At 35.5% G+C, this 18,537-nt stretch overlaps 1 protein-coding gene across 6 annotated transcripts in view; it reads right to left on the bottom strand.

The window, feature by feature from the left end:
- Positions 1 to 18,537, bottom strand: part of NSD1 (nuclear receptor binding SET domain protein 1) — a 141,896-nt gene that overhangs the window by 54,222 nt on the left and 69,137 nt on the right. For all 6 annotated transcript variants that reach the window (XM_036750749.1, XM_036750744.1, XM_036750747.1 and 3 more), the window contains 3 exons: positions 7,393 to 7,517; positions 7,012 to 7,279; positions 6,114 to 6,223 (listed from right to left, as the gene is read on the bottom strand). In XM_036750749.1, the coding sequence (XP_036606644.1) occupies positions 6,114 to 6,223; positions 7,012 to 7,279; positions 7,393 to 7,517 (503 nt within the window). The remainder of the gene's footprint in view (positions 1 to 6,113; positions 6,224 to 7,011; positions 7,280 to 7,392; positions 7,518 to 18,537) is intronic.

Below are 18,537 nucleotides of genomic sequence, written 5' to 3'. Positions count from 1 at the left end.
ATTCAGGAACTAAAACTGGAGAGATAAGTAAACCTCACAAAAATGAGAGTAATTCCACAACTTCAATTAGAGACTGAAAGGAAAAATTGGATTTTCCAAGATTAGCTGAATACCTAGAAGGAATAAAAAATGAATTAACACTCTAAAGGAAAGAATTAGAAGAATATAAAACTTACTTAAAAGAAAAAGTAATAAACTATGCCCACTGAAAACAAGAATATACCAAAGAGAAATCAATGACTCCATGAGATAGCAAGAAATATTAAAACAAAATAAAAGATTGAAAAAAAAAAATCTAAAACATCTGATTATCAAAAACTACTGACCTAGAAAATAGGTCAAGAGAATTTAAAACATCCTGAAAACTATGATTCATTTAAAAAAAAAGCCTCAACACTTGAACCCCACTGGAAAAAGTCCTTAAGAATGCCAAGGCCAGAATTTTGACCCCCATATCAAAGGAAAAATAATCTAAGCATGCCAAAAGAAGCAGTTCTCGTGCCAAGGATCTACTGTGACAATCTTTTAACATCTGGCAGCTTCCACAACAAATGAGAGAAAATCTTGGAATACAACATCCCAAAAAGTAAAAGAAAAATTTACAACTAAGAATAACTGATCTTGCAAAGGTGAGTATGATCCTCCAGGGAAAAACAAAAATAAAAACAGGCCTTTAATAGATTAAAAGACTTTCAAGCATTTCTGATGAAAAGACTAGTGCTAAGCAGAAATGTGAAGTACAAACGCAAGAGTTCAGAAAAATTTCAAAAGATAAATTTATTCAGGCATTGTAATAGAGCTATATATACTCTCATAACTCAAGTGTGTGAGAAGACACAAATATGAAGGGAGGGGTGGGGAGCTGGAGGCTGATGAACTTTACTATTAACCGAAACAAACCAAGAAAGGGTTACAGATAATACATTTTTTCCATCCCCATTTCCTCCTCCTCTTTCTATTCCCTCATCCTCAACTAGGTTATAAAAAAGGCACCAAACAGGTAAAGAGGTGGGCATAAGAAGCGATAAGGGCTTAAAGAGGTAGGATAATCACAAACAAAAGAGATTAAATCACAAAGAAAACATACTTCCAGGCCCTGAATAGGGGAAGGGGGTTGGGGGGTGTAGAGAAGGGGGAACAAATACAGAACTTAAGGAAGTGTCCTAAATTGCCTCTTAGACCAGTGGTGTCAAACTTAAACAAAAATGAGAGCTACCAATCCATATATAAGGATCTGTTGGGCTGTATAATGACTTATTTTGAAAATGTAAAGTTATTTTGTTAAATTTTCCCAATTACATTTTTATTTGGTCAGGGTATACTTGGGAGTGTTATAGCTGGGACTACATGTTTGACTCATCTGTTTAAGACAATTAGGAGATGGCTGAACAAATTATGATATATGAATGGAATGAAATACTATTGTGCCCTAAGAAATGAATGTTGTTCTTCTTCAGCTAGTTTTGAATTGTATCCAACTGTTAGTGACCCAATTTGGGATTTTCTTGGCAAAGATACTGGAATGGTTCGCCATTTCCTTCTCCAGCTCATTTTATAGATGAGGAAACTGAGGCAAACATGGTGAATGACTTGTCCAGGGTCACACTGCTAGTAGTGTCTGGGGCCAGATGTGAACTCAGAAAGATGAGTCTTCCTGACTTAAGTAAGGCCTGTTACTATCCACTGCACCACCTACCTGCCTAATAAAATATCAGCAAGCCATAATAAAGGATGAACATGAAGTATTCAGGTAAGAATGGAAAGATTTATATATGAACTTACAAGAAGCAAAGTGAAAGCAAAGCAGAAGGAAAACAATATACACAATGACAACAATAAGGTAAATAGAAAGAATAAAAACAAAAAAACTCAAGGAGGCATAATTCTTTTCTTCTTTTTTTTAGAGGGGGGAAGGCAGGGCAATTGGGGTTAAGTGACTTGTCCAAGGTCACACAGTACGTGTCAAGTGTCTGAGGCCGCATTTGAACTCAGGTCCTCCAGACTCCAGAGTCGGTGCACCACCTAGCTGCTCCAATGACCAAAAGTAGCCCAGGAAAAGAGTTGAGAAAACTAAACTAGGAATTTCCTACCACCCCACCCCACCCACCCTTTCTTAGGAGGGGTGGGCAATCTAAGAGTGAGGACCATTTCATTTAAAGACCTGTGGTGGTGTCCATTAGTTCTGTGGATTTGCTTTTTTAACCTAAGTAGGGTGCCAGCTTTTTGGGGTTTTTTGTTTTTTAAAGAAAATAACACTAAGCTTTCAGAAAAGTAAAAGCTTTTAGACTAATGTTTCTCAATTCCTCTAACTACTTACCACAGCAAAATAAACTATTTAGGATCTTAAATTTGGAGCCTGAAGGCACCTAAAAGGCCATTTATTTTAACCTTCCCATTTTCCCATAAGGAAAATGAAACCTAAAGAGATGATGCAACTTGGCCATGCTCATACAGGTAGCAAACTATCAAAGGTGAATGTGACTGACCCCAGAGAAAGTATTCTTCAAACATTATACCAATATTGTTGCCCCTTTTGCAATTTTTCTACTACAGAGGGTCATGATGATCAAATAAGATCATATGCACAAACAGAAGATAATGGTAACAACAACATATGCAAATGTTTCCTGTTTCAGGAAATTACTGCTTTCAGCAAAAACCTGAAAACTCCATAACTACATTTCTGGCCTTGTACTCACATTAAATAGATAATGGGTTTCATCCACAGAGTCAGTCAGTAACCAGAACCCTCTTCATAAAAATTTTAGTAAACAACTTTCTATTGTTTTCAGTAGTTTTTTCAATGTTTGCCACTAGATGACAAAGCTAAAGTATTAAGTACTTTGGTTGGTTGGTTGTCGTCCTTCGTTCTCTGAAGACGACCAAAATGATATCACTATGCTAGAGTCAAGTTTCAGTGTGCCCGACTTTGGCTGATCAGACCAATACAAGCTTGGAATGCTGTACCACAGGTGGAACATAATAGTCCTTGTGAACATTTGGAGTGGATTCCTTGGAGCTATTTCAATTCTTGTTTGCTCATATAGCACAGCACTTTCTCTCATGAGGGCACGCCATGCTGAGCGGGTCCTGTGCTAGTGTCTCCCATGTCACACAATCAATTCCAAAGTTAAAGAGAGACCATAAAAATAAGATTATGTAATAAGAATAACCAAACTGTTCAGTCACTTTGATCCACTGATCTTGACCTGTTACATCCCTAGCAGTGTTATAGATGAGGAAAAAAACCTGTTTAAAAGTATCTCACACCCACTCATAATAGCAAAAATCAGGAAACAACTATTGTAAAATGGGAATTTTCTGAACAATTAATGGAATACAAATATAATGAACTATTACAACTAAATGGTATAGTGAACAGAGCCAGGCCTAGAGCTAGGAAAGCCTAAATTCCAATACTGCCTCATCCCTTAATAGCTGTGTGACCCCAGGCAAATCACTCAGTTTGCTCATCTCTAAAACTGGGTGATAATAGCAACCACCATACAAGATAGTCATGAGGATCAAAAAAAAACAATATGTGCAAAGTATTTTGCAAACCTTAAAACACTATGTGTCAGCTCCTATTATTGAGACTAAGAAATTACAGATAAAGAAGACAAAGAAATATAGGAATCATTTAGAGATATAAAACTTCCCCTAAGAACTGCTTTTGCTGCATCCCATAAGTTTTGGTATGTTGTTTCATTATTGTCGTTCTCTTGAATGAAATTATTAATTGTTTCTCTGATTTGTTCTTTGGCCAACTCATTCTTTAAAATTAAATTATTTAGTTTCCAATTAGTTTTTAGCTTATTTTTCCATGGTACTTTATTAAAAATGATTCTTATTGCATCATGATCTGAAAAGGATGCATTGACTACTTCTGCTTTTCTGCACTGGATTGTAAGGTTTTTATGCCCTAGTACATGGTCAATTTTTGAGTATGTGCCATGTACTTTTGAGAAGAAAGTATATTCCCTTTTATCCCCATTCAGTTTTCTCCAGAGGTCTATCATATGTGCCTTTTCTAAAATTCTGTTTACCTCCTTCACTTTTTTCTTATTTATTTTGAGGTTAGATTTATCAAGTTCAGAAAGGGGGTTCAGAAGGTGATGGAATACTATTGTGCCATAAGAAATGGGGATGATGCGGACTTCTTAACAACCTGGAAAAACCTACATGACATAATGCTGAGTGAGCGGAGCAGAGCCAGGAGAACGTTGTGCACAGCCACAGATATATGGATCCCGTGAGGACCAACCCTGACATACTGCGCTCTTCTCAGCAACCTAAGGGGCAAGGACAACTCCAGGGGACTCAAGATGGAGAATGCTGTCTTCATCCAGAGAAAGAACTCTGAAGTTTGAATACAGATCGAGGCGTACTACATGCTCGCCTTTTTTGCTTCTCTCTTGATTTTGTTTTTGGGTTGTTTTTTTTTTTTTTGTTCTGTTTCTTCTTTCTCATGATTCATTCCTTTGGTCAAAATTCTTCTCCACAAGTTGACTAGTGCATAAATTAATTCAATGCAAAGTTATACATGACAGTTATGAGATTCCATGCTGTCTTGGGGAGGGAGGGGAGAGGGAGGGGAGAAAATTTGGAACTCAAAACTATGTAGAACCGTATGTGGTAAACTAAAAATAAATAAAGAAATTAATTAAAAAAAAAAGAAATATAGGAATCATAATGAAGAGAAGAGGGATAAGAACAAAATCAAGACACACTGACTAAAACTACATACATTTTTTTTAATGAATTTACTGATGCTTTATTTTGACACAACACACCCGCCCACAAATATGCAAACTATACCAGTCTCCTTACAAAGTATATACCCTAAAAAAGTTTACAATCTATCACAAGAACGTTGTAGCCTTTAACTGACAGCCTGGTACTAAAAATTTATCAGTTTTTTCAGCTTTTTGGTTTTTTGGGAGGGATAGGTCCAGGAGACTCTCTCCAAGTTGACCATATTTCTATTCTTGTCATTACTATGCATATTTTTCTATTTGTTCCCTCTGGATCACGTTATCTAAGTCATCCTTAGGTTTAAATTCATAACAGTCATCATTTAAATCCTATCATGTGTTAGGTCTTTCCCTAGTTGTTAAGGCCTATTTTGTTTTTATATTTTTCTTAGCATAAATAATGCTACTGTGAACGTTTTATACATAATAGTGGTGTTTTTTCAGTAACTTACTAAAGTGGAATCTCTGGTTAGAAGCAGAACACCTGACTCAATTCAAAGCTTCCCCTTTAAAAATGAGTTTTCTCCCTTTTTCTTTTCTTTTTTTTTTTTAAAGCATCTCTACTAGCTTGATGGATAATGGAAATAATACCTCCTCCTTCTCTGATTTTTTTTGTGATGTTGAACATCACATTTTGCATGGTTTCCGGTAGCTTCTCTTCATTCTTGAAAACTTCCTATCTTTTGTCTCCTGAGGGAGGGCTCTTAATCTTACGAATTTTCAATACTCTGGAGATTTTGGGTGTCAAGATTTATGATACAGATATTTAGTACAAAAATTTCCTCGAAACATATCTGAAAATCCTTCTGATTTAGTTGCACTGATTTTACTTATTCATTCACGCAATTTTTTTTTTCAGTTTACGTTGTCTATTTTTCTTTCATGGTCTCTGGTATCCCATGTCAGAAAATGAATTCTTCATATTAATTGTGATTCAACAACCACCTTATGTGCTTATTCTTTTACTGCTAGTAGTAGTTATAGTACTTACTATCTATTAGAAATGGCACGTAGAACTGAAATTTTAGAAGTTGATAGACAAAAAGGTTTTGGAAGCATTCAGAGATTGATTTTCAACTTTTAAATGTTGATTTCTTTAGTTTTTATGTTATCTTAATTTCTGAATATATTCTTTGACCATTCCCGTGCCCAGAGTCATTCCTTGTAATGAAGAATTTAAAAGAAAAAAATTAGTTCAGCTATTAACCAACACATTAAGTGAGTCTCAGAGTATATGTAATATAATATTCTACATTTCTGCAAAGAAGGGAAGAAATGCATTTTCTCATCTCTTCTTTGAGACTGGTTTTTAAATTCATCTTATTCCTTTTCAAATCCAAGGATTAAAAAAAACCGTACCTTTCTAAGGAGTGTCAAATCCCCCTTTTTGGGCATAAATCCAGGGTCCAAATCATTGGATTCAAGGAGCTTTTTTGTTGGCTTCCTCTGACGCTTACTTTCATAATTTCCTGTAATATAATTTCTCTTTATTAGCTTAATGTAAACAACAACAAAAAAAACCCTAGATATAACCTACTGGTTTTTCCAAACACTTTAACTTAAATCCAACTCATACCTAGCATATTTATAAATACACTCAAATGATTTAACTTATTCTAAGTTCATTTTCTTTTATCTGACAAACCAGCCCGTATGTACGACGAAGGAATGGAAATATATTCTGAAAACAGTACCTATAGGGCAATGTTGTCTACTAATATAGCATGTTTGTGTTTAAATTCTTATTACACAATCTTTGAGCAGTGATGACAATATTTGCTTTCCCCCAAATACAAACCTTGAAATGATTCCAGAGAGAGTACATATAGTTGTTAGGTACTTCAATGGTGCTAAGTTATTTTTGTCCCCTTTTTGCTATGTCTGTTTCTCATTTGAACACAATTCAAGTCGGACAAGAAATGCTTAAAAATACACCCAATACACTATAATATTGAGATGAACAAAAAAAACCGTAACAACTCTACATGTCTTTTACCCCCATCTCCTGACCTTGTTCAAAAAATGTATTACTACACTTTATTAAGCTGGCTTGTTGTAAAAGTCATTGGTACAACTCAAGCCCATAGTTCAAACCCCTCATGTTTTAGAGACGAGGCAGGTGAGTTTCAGAGAGTACAAGTGACAGGTTCAAAGTCATCAGGTAAGTAAGTGGTAGAGTTGAGACTAAATAAAACTCAGGGTTCCTGACACTCCACCCAATATTCTTTCCACTCCACATAGTCTGGGCATTCCTTACTTGGTTTCAGTAATGGTTCCTCTGGATCCAGTGAAGACCAAGAAGAAACTTCGCGTGTGATTGGCACAGACAAGGTCAGTTCTGGCAACTCTGCATTTCCACCTCCAACTTCAGACTGACCTATTGGTCCTTCCAAAAATGGAGCCTCTCTCTCAAGGACAGGAGGGTCCTCTTTGGTTGAAGAGCTCTCTTCCACTGGCTTATTCTGGACATCAGTGCTAGATTGGCACTGTGTAGTCTGGGCTTCATTTTCTCTTAGGGAACTTACCTAAACAGAAATAAAAACAACCACAACAACCAAGTACACAGGATGAAAATAAGAACTGTGAAAGCACATGTCAAAGAACAGCTGAAAAAAGGGTCTAAAGAATGCATATTCACCTTAGACAACGGTTCCTGCACCTTCTTTTGTTTTTTTTTGGGGGCAAATATCTGATCATATTTCTCTGTATATTCCAGAAGCCACCTGCTTGGCCTCCTAAGACGTTTCTTTTCTGAGCGTGCAGCTAAGGTTTAAAAAAAAAAAGAATTAATATTGAATAGCAGTGAGCAACAAGCTAGAGAAGGGCCTAGTAACTTGTATCCCCCAAAGCATGCAAACATTCTCCTTAATTTTCAAGTTGCTCTATAAGGTATTAACATAGGATATTTTTTCTTTACAAAAACCTTTATTCTTGCAGGTGAAACATGAACTGTGGCAGTTCCTAACAATCTAGAAAAGCTTTGAGTGACATCCTATCCTATTGTATGAGGACCAACATAGATAAGTACATCATAGGAAGTTGGAAAGTGTAAATTTTTTGGTAACAGCAATTCAATGAAAACTGCTAGATAGCTGCAAGAATTACAAAGTATGTTTAAGTACCCAAAATGATGAAATAAGTGTATCTTAAGACATGATGAAGCAGGATGCTTTTACTTAAAGCCCTTTTCTTCAAGACTGAGTTTATACCAAGGTAAACGTAAGAAACCTTGAAATAACTTTTGTTAAAAGAAATACATGTAACTAACACCATAACCCAAGATGTTGATTTGCCTTGTTTGAAAAATTATTCAACAGGACCAAGTAAAGTTTACTTTTGGGTCCTAGCAAAAAAAAAAAATAACTTAAATATAATCTCTACCTTTCAATTTATCAAATATACATGAAAATGTTTAAAATATATTCTGCAACCCTGTGAGGTAGGTGCTATTATTATCTCCATTTTGCAGATGAGGAAACTGAGGCAAAAAGAGGTTAAGGGACTTGCCCAGGGTCACAAATTGAAGCTCCTTAATCGCTAAGCAAAAAGTTAAGCCTAACAAAATGTGTCACAATCTACAAAAGGATAGGTGTTGGAGTAGAAAGGGCACTGAATTTGAAGTCAGAGGTCCTTGGCTTAAAACCCAGCTTGTCATTTAATACTTGTGCAATGTGGGCAAGAATCTTGACCTTTCTCGGCTTCAGTGTCCTCTTCTATAAAATGATGGAGATGGAGTAGATGACCTTTGAAGTCTGTTTCATATCTAAATCTATGGGTCCTACCTACTCAGTAACAATAAAGGTGTAGTAACCTCAACTCCCAGAAATGACAGTAAAATACAAAAAGCATCCAATATATAGCTACATAATCCCACTCCCTTGATTACATAAGAGAAAATGGAGACAGAGCACATTGAGGCAGTTGGCTTTTCTCTGGACATCTACATGATACCAAAGTCATAGAACGAATAGAAGGCAGACCCAGGACTTAAATTAAATGTCTTCTCACTCCAAATCCAATGTTCTTTACACCACAATGTGCTGCCTCTATTCCTTTATTCCCTTTGGTAGGAAAAGTACTTAGGGGATGGCTTATCTTCCTCCTTAAAATACATCGTTTCTAATTAAACTAAAGTCTCAAGTGAGAAAATTTTTAGAAGCTGTATCTTTCTTATGACTCATCACCTGTCATAAACTCTGTAATATTATATTTGTGCATTTGACATAACTCCTTTACTACACTACAAGTTCCAAAGAGCAGATCTATTGTATCTGTATCCTCCATAGCACCTAGAGCACAAAGACTTGTACGAACACTAGTGGAACAAATGACAGGACCTATTATCATAGGCTACCCACAGCAGGAAAGGAAGAAACTGAAGTCTGGAGGTCGAGTTATTTGTTCAAGGCCACACAGCTAGGGAGTGGCAGACTTGGAATCCAAATTCAGGTCTTTCTAACCATAGCAAAACATTTGTTCCACAATGGCAGCACTTTTGACAACAATTTATACAACAGATTAAGGTTTGCAGGGTACTTTCCACTGAACAACACTGAGGTCAGTAGAGAGTAGAAATATTGTCATTTTCCATATGATGAAACTGTGGCTCAAATGTAAAACCCAACCATTTCTTTATATGAATAATCTTGCACGCAAATAGCACTTGCTTAGAAGCAGCTCAAACCAGACTACATACTGATTTTTACCTAGGACGTGACAAAGGCCATAGAATTAATGTTTGGAGGTGGAGAAGAATAAAAATTAAATAGTCCATGTCCATCACTTCAAAGTTGAAGAAATTAAAGCTCAAAAAAGAGAACTAGCTTGCCTATGGTCACAGAGCCAGGTTTCAAATTCAGACAGTCTGACTCTAAAGCAAATTGTTTTTTCCTCCCGCCACATATTATGCAGACAATAATAGTTTTGCAAATATGGAAAAAGATAAAGTATGATTTCTCAATTTTCTACTCAGACTACCCTACAGCAAGATCTGTCCCTTCTCCAAGACTAGAATTAATTAGGCCATGCTAGAAAACTCATTCCCTTCACCTTAACTTAAAGAACATTCATACCCTTAGCACAAAGATTATTCATTTCTTATATATTCTGCAATTCAAACAGTGAAGTCAATGTTTTTGTCAATCATTTTGTTATAATAATAGCTAGGCTTTTATATAGCACTGATTCCTCCCTCCCCCCACCTTAACAACTGTATTTTATTTTTTCCAATTACATGTAAAGATAGCTTTCTACATTCACTTTTGTAAGATTTTGAGTTCCAAATGTTTTTTCCCCTCCCCCCTCACCACAAGAAGGCATGCAATCTGATATAGGCTATCTATATACAATCATATTAAACATATTTCCACATTAGTCATGTGGTGAAAGAATCAGAAAAGGGAAAAATGAAAAACAAAGAAAATAGTCTGTTTCAATCTGCATTCAGACTCCAAAGTTCTTTCTCTGGATGAGGACAGCATTTTCCATCATGAGTCTTTTGGAATTGTCTTAGATTATTGTATTGCTGAGAAGAGCTAAGTCTATCATAGTTGATCATTGAACAATGTTACTGTTACTGTATAGAAATGATTTTAAATGAGCATATATATTACTGCACTTGATCCTCACAACAACCTTGTGAGAGGTAAAGTGATACTGTTAGCCCCAATTTTATAGATGAGGAAACTGAGGCTTGAGAGAGGTTCAGTGTCTTGTCCTGGGTCACAAACCTAGTAAACAGCTGAGGTAGGATTTGAACTCAGCTCTTTCTGATTCCAAGTCAGGTATTCTTACCCTACTGTGTAACCTAGCTATTGCTACTGTTAACACAAAATTATTAAATGCTGTCACATTCACATTTCCTAAAATTCCAAAATGGGAAACAGTAGATTCAATGACAACTTAGGGAAGCGAAAAAATAAAGTAGGGATAGAGAGAGCCTAGCTATTTCCCCCATGTACTACTTTCAGGAAGGAGAAATAATGGGAAAGATCAATCATCTTAGAGCCGGGAGATTTGCGTTGCAAGTCCCAAAGGCCATTTACTAGCTAAGAGACCTCGAAAGTCATGCCATTCCTATGGGATACAGTTTCTTTATTTGAAAAATAAAGATGTTGTTGCCTACTAGACCAGATTATTGTACACCATGGCAGACAAGGTTTCTGAATCGGATGTTTTTGTTTAGTTCAATATGAAAACAGGTAGACGATGATTATAATGACAAGAGTCATCAGTAAGATTTTTTTCTAAAGAAAAATGACGTTGGCTTGGATCAAGGGTTCTTAACTTTGAGTCTATGACTTTTTAAAATATTTTGATAAAATACTAAATATATTGGAATAGTGTTATTTTATGGTTTTAAAAACATTATTCTGAAAAGGACTCAACATAGCAGTCCATAGATTGCTCAAAGGATCCATGACACAAGAAATTTATGAACCTATGAACTAGGCCAGTGGTATCAAACTCAAGAAGAAACAGGGGCAGTGATCCCTCCAGCTGCATACTGACTTAGAAAACCACATATTAACATTATCTATTTTTTTTATATTTTAATTTATTTTGTTACTGAAGAAATAAATGGCAAACCACTCTAGTATCTTTGCCAAGAAAAGCCCATGGACAATACTGACGTACCATGGTCAACAGGGGTCATAAAGAATTGGTATCACTAAATAACTGAACAATGTTAATTTAATTTATTTTTGTTAAATATTTCCCTATAACATTTTAATCTGGTTTGCACGGCAGAGTTTTAGGCTGTACATTTGATACCTCTGAACTAGATGAGGTCAATATCCCTTCCACTTCTACCAATTTATGATTCCATGAATGTTAGATATCATCCACTCTAACCCTTTTGTACAGACCTGTGATTTTATTCCTGTAGGACAAACTCTCCCTTACCAAGGCAGATTAACTTATAAAACTACTAGTCTTAGACTCAGAATTACCTGAGGACACCAGAAGTTTAAATGGCTGTAAAGGCAAGTCAAGTGGGATCTTTTTGTTGCTTTTTTCTTTTGGAGTTAAGTTTCTGTAACATATTAAGAGCTTAATGTAAGGTTAATTTAATTAAGTGCTGATCTCCAAGCTTCTCAGCACTAAGGCAATCAAGTGCCTTTGACTGAGTCTTGTCTTTGATTGAAAACAGTATATATTGCTTGGAAGGAGACATGTGGGTAGAGAGGGAGAAGCATAGCTGAGAGAGAGAAGCGAGAGTGAGAGGGCTAGGGGAACTTGCTTGTGTGGAGACTTAACAGAAAGAATGTTTATGATACCGGCACTCTGTGTGTCGGTCTGTGTTAATTTCTCAGACAGAAGCCCTGTCGGTCTTTATGAGCGAATTGAGATGAAGGTGCTGGTAATGCGTATAAATATTGTTGTAGCCCTGTTAAGCTTTGCTTTCCCAGAAACAGAAACTTCAGAGCAGGAAGAACTTGGAGTGGAGCAGTAAAAAAACCAGGGACCCCAGTGAACAAATACTATGGGGCAAAAGACTGAAGAGAAAGCTATAAAAAAGGGAAAAACAGGACTACTAGAACTAAAACTATGGAACGCTGAATAAACATGCAAGGTAGTTTGAATTAATAATATAAGATACAGAAAGCCTGAAACCTATGAGATTGAAAATAAGGTTGCCGAAAGAAGAATTCAAGATGAACAAGGGAACTGACTAGGTAAGAAAGATGATTGAAAATCTCAGTGAAGTGGTAGACTTTCTCAGGAGCTAAGCGGCTCAGGTTTAATAAAAAAAGCAGAAATGGAATAATTCAAAACAAAAAAGGAAAAATTTTGAAGGCATAATTGGAAGATGATCTCATATTTCTATAAAACAACTGTCCAGGATCATAAAACCAGTAAACATCAAAGGCAGGATCTGTACTCAGGTCTTTCCGACTCCAAGTCAGGCATTCTTACCCCATTGTGCCACCTAAGTATAATGACTGTCAACATCTACTTTTACACTATAACTGTAGAATTATTAAAGGTTGCCATTCACACATTTCCTGACATTACAAATGAGAAACAGATCACTTTCAATGCTAACTCAAGGAAGAAAAAAAAAAGCAATGGAGAGAGCCTAGATAACCATGTCCTGTTCCCCCTCTTCCCCCCATCCCAAAAAGGTCAGTACTTTCAGGGGAAAAAGTAATGGTTAAAGATCAACGGTTTTAAGAACCAAGACACGGGTTCTTTGCAGACTTCATGAGATAGTCATTGAATTCCAGAAGTTCATAGTCAAGGAGAGTATCCTGGAAGCAGCCAGGGAGAAGTAATTTGCATAACAACTAATTCAAAGAACAAAAGATTGCAAAAGACCTATTACAGCGAAAGTGAAAAGAGGGGTGGGCTATAAGTATAGATTGAATCTTACTCATCAGTATTGGCTCAAAGAGGGAATAATATGCTAGAAATCTATCTTACCTGACAGGGAAGTAGGAAGAGGAGAGATCAAGTAAGGGGGCAGGGTAGGGACCTACAGAAGAAAGGGCAGATCAGTGGAGGTGATAGATAGAAGCAAAACACTAGTAGGAAAGGGTAAAAGGAGAGGACAAATAGGAAGAAGAATAGGATGGAGGGAAATGCACAGGTAGCAATCATAATTGTGAATGTGAATGGGATGAACTTTCCCATGAAACAGAAGTGATAGCAGAATGGATCAAAAACCAGAATACTACAATACGTTAGGAATAGTCAACCTGTCAGATCTATGGGAAAGGGAAGAATTTTTGACCAAACAAGAAATAGAAAGCATTGTGAGATATAAAATGGTTAATTTAGATTATATTAAATTAAAAAACTTTTGTACGAACAAAACCAATGCAACCAAGATGACAAAGAAAGCAGAAAGCTGGGAAACAATCTTTACAGACAGCACCTCTGATAAAGGCTTCATTTCTCAAATATATGGAAAACTAAGTTAAATTTATAAGAACAGAAGTCATTCCCCAATTGATAAACGGTCAATGGATAGGAACAGGCAGATTTCAGATAAAGAAATTAAAGCTATCTATAGTGTATATAAAGAAGTGTTCTAAATCACTTTTGATTAGAGAAATGCAAATTAAAACAACTCTGAAGTACCACCTGACACCTATCAGATAGTCTAATATGACAAAGAAGGAAAATGATAAATGTGGGAGAGGATATGGGAAAATTGGGACACTAGATCTAGAACTGTACTGTTGCTAGAATTGTGAACTGATCCAACCATTCTGGAGAGCAATTTGGAACTACATCCAAAGGGCAACCACTGTGCATACCCTTTGATCCAGCAATATTACTATTAGGTCTGTATCCCAAAGAGATTGTAAAAAAGGGAAAAGGACATATTTCTACAAAAGTATTGATAGCAATCCTTTTCGTGGTGGCAAAATATTGGAAATTGAGAGGTTGCCTGTCAATTAGGGAATGGCTGAACAAGCTAGGGTAAATGAATGTAATGGAATATTATTGTGCAAGAAGAAATGATGAACAGGTAGACTTCAGAAAATCCTGGAAAGACTCATATGAATCAATGCAAAGTGAAATGAGAAAAACCAGGAAAACATTACACACAGTATCAGCAACACTGTGTGATGGTCAACTATGAATGATTCGGCTCTTCTCAGCAACACAATGATCCAAGACAAGTACAAAGGACTCATGAAGGAAAATACTATCCATATTCAGATAAAGAACTGATGGACTCTGAATGCAGATCAAAGCATATTTTTTTCACTTACTTTATTTTTTCTAGGGTTTTTTTTTTCCTTTTGATCTGTTTCTTCTTCCACAACTGTGATTAATATGGAAATATTTTTAATATGATAGCACATGTATAAACTCTATCAAACTGTCTACCATTTGCAAAACAGGGGAGGGAGGGATAAAAATTTGGAACTCAAAATCTTGTAAAAATAAATAGTAGTGGTTGGTAGGTATTACCAAAAACCAAGTATTCGCATGTATCCCAAGATGAACTATCCTACAGAACACAGCACATAGTTCATCAAGAGAAAAGATATTTTTGCAATGGAGACAAACTTTGATTCCTTCCTAATGAAAAAATGGAATTGGACAGGCTATTGACATGCAAACTGACCAAGCAGATGAATTAGAAACAGAGTAATCTAGCATTGAATGCAAATAAGGAGTTAAAAAAAAAACTGGACAGTTACAAAGTAAGTTTTATGGTGGGTTTTTTTGGAAGGGGGGTGGTATTTGAGGATGTGGATTGTATTAGTAAAGGGAGTAAAATTAGAAATTGCATGTATAACCTTATGCTGATTAGAAATTTAAAAAAAAAGAAACAACCAAAATCTAATGTAAAGAAAAGCAAATTCAATTATAACTTGGAATACTAATGGGATGATTTTTAAAATCCTACCAACATAAAAAACACATCTAAAGCATGGAGAGTCTTACAATTCCAAAATCTGTTATGTATCAAATGAATCCAAAAGAGAGTTGCAATTATAATTTCAGATAAGGCAATAGTTGTTCTTAAGAGATAAACAGGAAAACTACATTACGATTAAAGGGACCACAGATGAACATTGATGCAATATATTTAGATCTAGAAAGGCTCTCTGAGTTCATCTAGTCCATGAGGAAAATGAGGCCCAGAAAGCTTAATCAATATGCCCCAAACATTACAGAGTTAAGTCATCACAAAGCCAAGATTGGATCCCTGGTTCCTCTGATTCCAAGTCAAACAGTTTTTCCACTATACCAAACTCATTTAATGTAAAAACACTAAAGAACTTTTTCCTTACCACAGTAAAAGCAAGAATCTGAAACCAACTGCTAACTACTTAAAAAAGTAAAATATTGAAAGTTTTCTAAATAAAATCAGGAGTGAAACAAGGTTGCCCACAGTCAGCATGATTACATAATATGCTAGATATAGTAGTAAGATGAAAAGAAGAAATTAAGAGATAATCACTGATGCAAAGTACAGACAATTATTTGCTGATGATGGTTTAATTAAAAAACTCTAGAGAATAAGGAAAACATTGAGACAAACAGCTTTAGTCAAAGGAATAAGGCACAAAATAAGTTTACCAAACTCATTAACATTTCTGTGTAACAAAAATCTGGGGAAAAGAATAAATACCACATAACAGAAGAACATTAAACATCTGGGAGCTAAACTACTAAGACACAAATAGGATTTACATAAATAAAACTAGAAATCGATTTTCATAGAAATAAAAAGCAGTAAATAACTTGGAAACATTCAATTTTCATGTCTGCCCAATGGGGATATAGTAAAAATGGTATTACTCAAATTAATCCACAGATTTCACACTATAGCAGTCATATTACCATGGAGATGCTTTATAGAATTACCAAAAAAAAGCAAAATACATAAATTTTAAAAGAATAAAAGGATTTTGGCTCTATCAGGCCTAAAATATCAAAAAAGAACAATTTTGAAAGCTATTTGATAGGGGGTTCTAAAATAGCAAAGTTTAACCACAAAATAGATAAGCACAACTTGGAAGGATATGTGAACAGCACTACAGTCTTCAGCACACATCGAGCACTGGGGAGAGAACGTAATTTATCACTCAAGAATCAGTGTCAAAACAGACTGGCAAACAGGTAAACAGACTGGCAAAATACAGGTTTAGATTAACATCTTTTACTACAATAATTTCCAAGCTCATAATAGAACATAAAAAGTTAGTTAAGAGAAGGTATGGGTTCTCCCTCACAAATTTAAAACTAGTGGGGACAGGAAGAATCTTATAATAAAAGATGTTTGTGAAGCTATCGTAGAATAACTCATCTAGCTGAACTGCATACTTGCAGAACCTTTCAAGAGCAAAGTGATGTTACAGTATAAAAATTACAAAAACAATCACACTCCTTGACCTAATTTAACTGTCATGAATATACTCTGAAAGTGTTATCATAAAAAAAAGTGTGAACACAAAGAATTTTATAGCAGTATTATAGGTAATTACAAAATAAAACTAAAATATAAATGGGAAGCAACCTATATACCCAAACAATAAATGATTCAAGCTGTCAGTCATATAATGGAGCATTATAATGCAATGAAGAACAAAGAGTATGAGACATAGGAAGAAATATGAAAAGACTGATCTCAGACAATGCACTGCAAAGCAAAAAGTCACTATGAGGAAAAAAACAATGCATATTATCCACAACCTTAAGAGAAAAAGCAAATAAAAATAAAGAATCTTGAAGAGGACAGAGCAGGTAAATGAAAAACTGTTATAATTCAAATGCGCAAATTATTTAACATAAATGTAAGTAATTACCAAAAAGTTTAGTTACTTATCAAAAAGAAAATTTTAAACCAATGTAAACCACTAGAGACAAAATAAACCATTAAATACAAAAAATCTGCAAACTATTCCACACAAAAACATTATTACTAATAGAAGAAATGCAAATTTTAGCATCACTAAAAAGGTTTTACCTTAAATCCTACTAACTAGCAGTAATGACAAAAACAAGAACAGTCAATTCTGGAGAAGCTTTGGGAAGAAAAAACTATCCATGGAGCTGCAATTTGATTCAATGACTCAGGATGTCGATTTGGAGTCATTCCCCCACCCAAAAAAAAGCGACTGAATTGTTCATACCCATTGATCCACTAACCTCAGTACTAACAGGTTCCAAGGAGGTTGAAAACAGAAACATAAGTATGACATAAACCCAAGTATTCAGAGCAACAGTTTTGGGGTGGCAAAGAACTGGAAATGACAAAAGTACCAATCAACTGGAGGATGGCCGAACAAACTGTATATGTAACATATACTGTGCAATAAAAATGAATTCAGAAAACCATGGGAATTCAGAGAAATTCAGAAAAACATAGTAAGAGTTAAAAATATAGAATTAAAAGAACCCAATGATTTCAATAGTATATACGAAAAGGCCAACAAGAAGAATCCAAATTCTCAACAACTATAAAAGAAATAATGGTCCAGAACAAGTGGCAAAATGTTGCATGTACATTATCAAATGTGGCTAGTGCATCTGGTGTTTCTGCCTATTACTGGATTCAATTTGGCAGTGCAAGGCAATGTTAGTTATGGAGATGAGGAGCAGCGTCTTACCTCCTTTACTTCTGCCTTGTCCCCTGTACCTCACCAGAACCGTGGGAAAAGCCAGGTGGCCAGAAGAGCTGCCACCACGGAGCGGTCCTGTGTTCCTCCTTTACCAGGCTACTTGACTGTTTAAAAGGCTTAGAGGTAAGGGTTAATAACTCCAATCCTTCTGCTGAGATACAAGACCAAGAGTCTATAGCATCTGTTCTCCCATTTCCTCCTAAAATCCTGGGGGCCTTACCCCTCTATGTCCTGCAGTCACACGCCACTGTTATCAAAACTATCTATGTAACCCAAAGACATATGGACTTTCTATTAGCCTGCAATACAACTTTCTTTTAGATACTGTCTTCCCCAATTAAGAACGTGAGATCTCTGTAAGTGGGACTGTCAATTTTTCTATGTTTAACATACCACTAAGCACTTAATAAATGCTTTTTCATTAATTCATTTAAAATTAGTTACTAATCAAGTTTAATTTGTTGTAAATATTATAAAAGATATAATTGGCCGTCAATTATATAAAGATGTGATGATTTTGCACAAATGAAAGTAAATTTAGAAAAAACAAAATAGAGATCAGGGGAAAAATCTTTGCACGAAATATCTCTAGTAAGAGTGACATTCGAAATCTACATGAACTGACTCAGAAATGTGTAAGATTAAGAACTATACCTCACTAACTAGTCAAAGGACAGAGTTCTCAAAAA

The sequence above is a fragment of the Trichosurus vulpecula genome, chromosome 3, assembly GCF_011100635.1.
Source record: "Trichosurus vulpecula isolate mTriVul1 chromosome 3, mTriVul1.pri, whole genome shotgun sequence".
Lineage (NCBI taxonomy): Eukaryota > Metazoa > Chordata > Mammalia > Diprotodontia > Phalangeridae > Trichosurus > Trichosurus vulpecula.
Note: the sequence above shows the minus strand (reverse complement) of the source record. Positions and strands in the feature narration are given on the sequence as shown.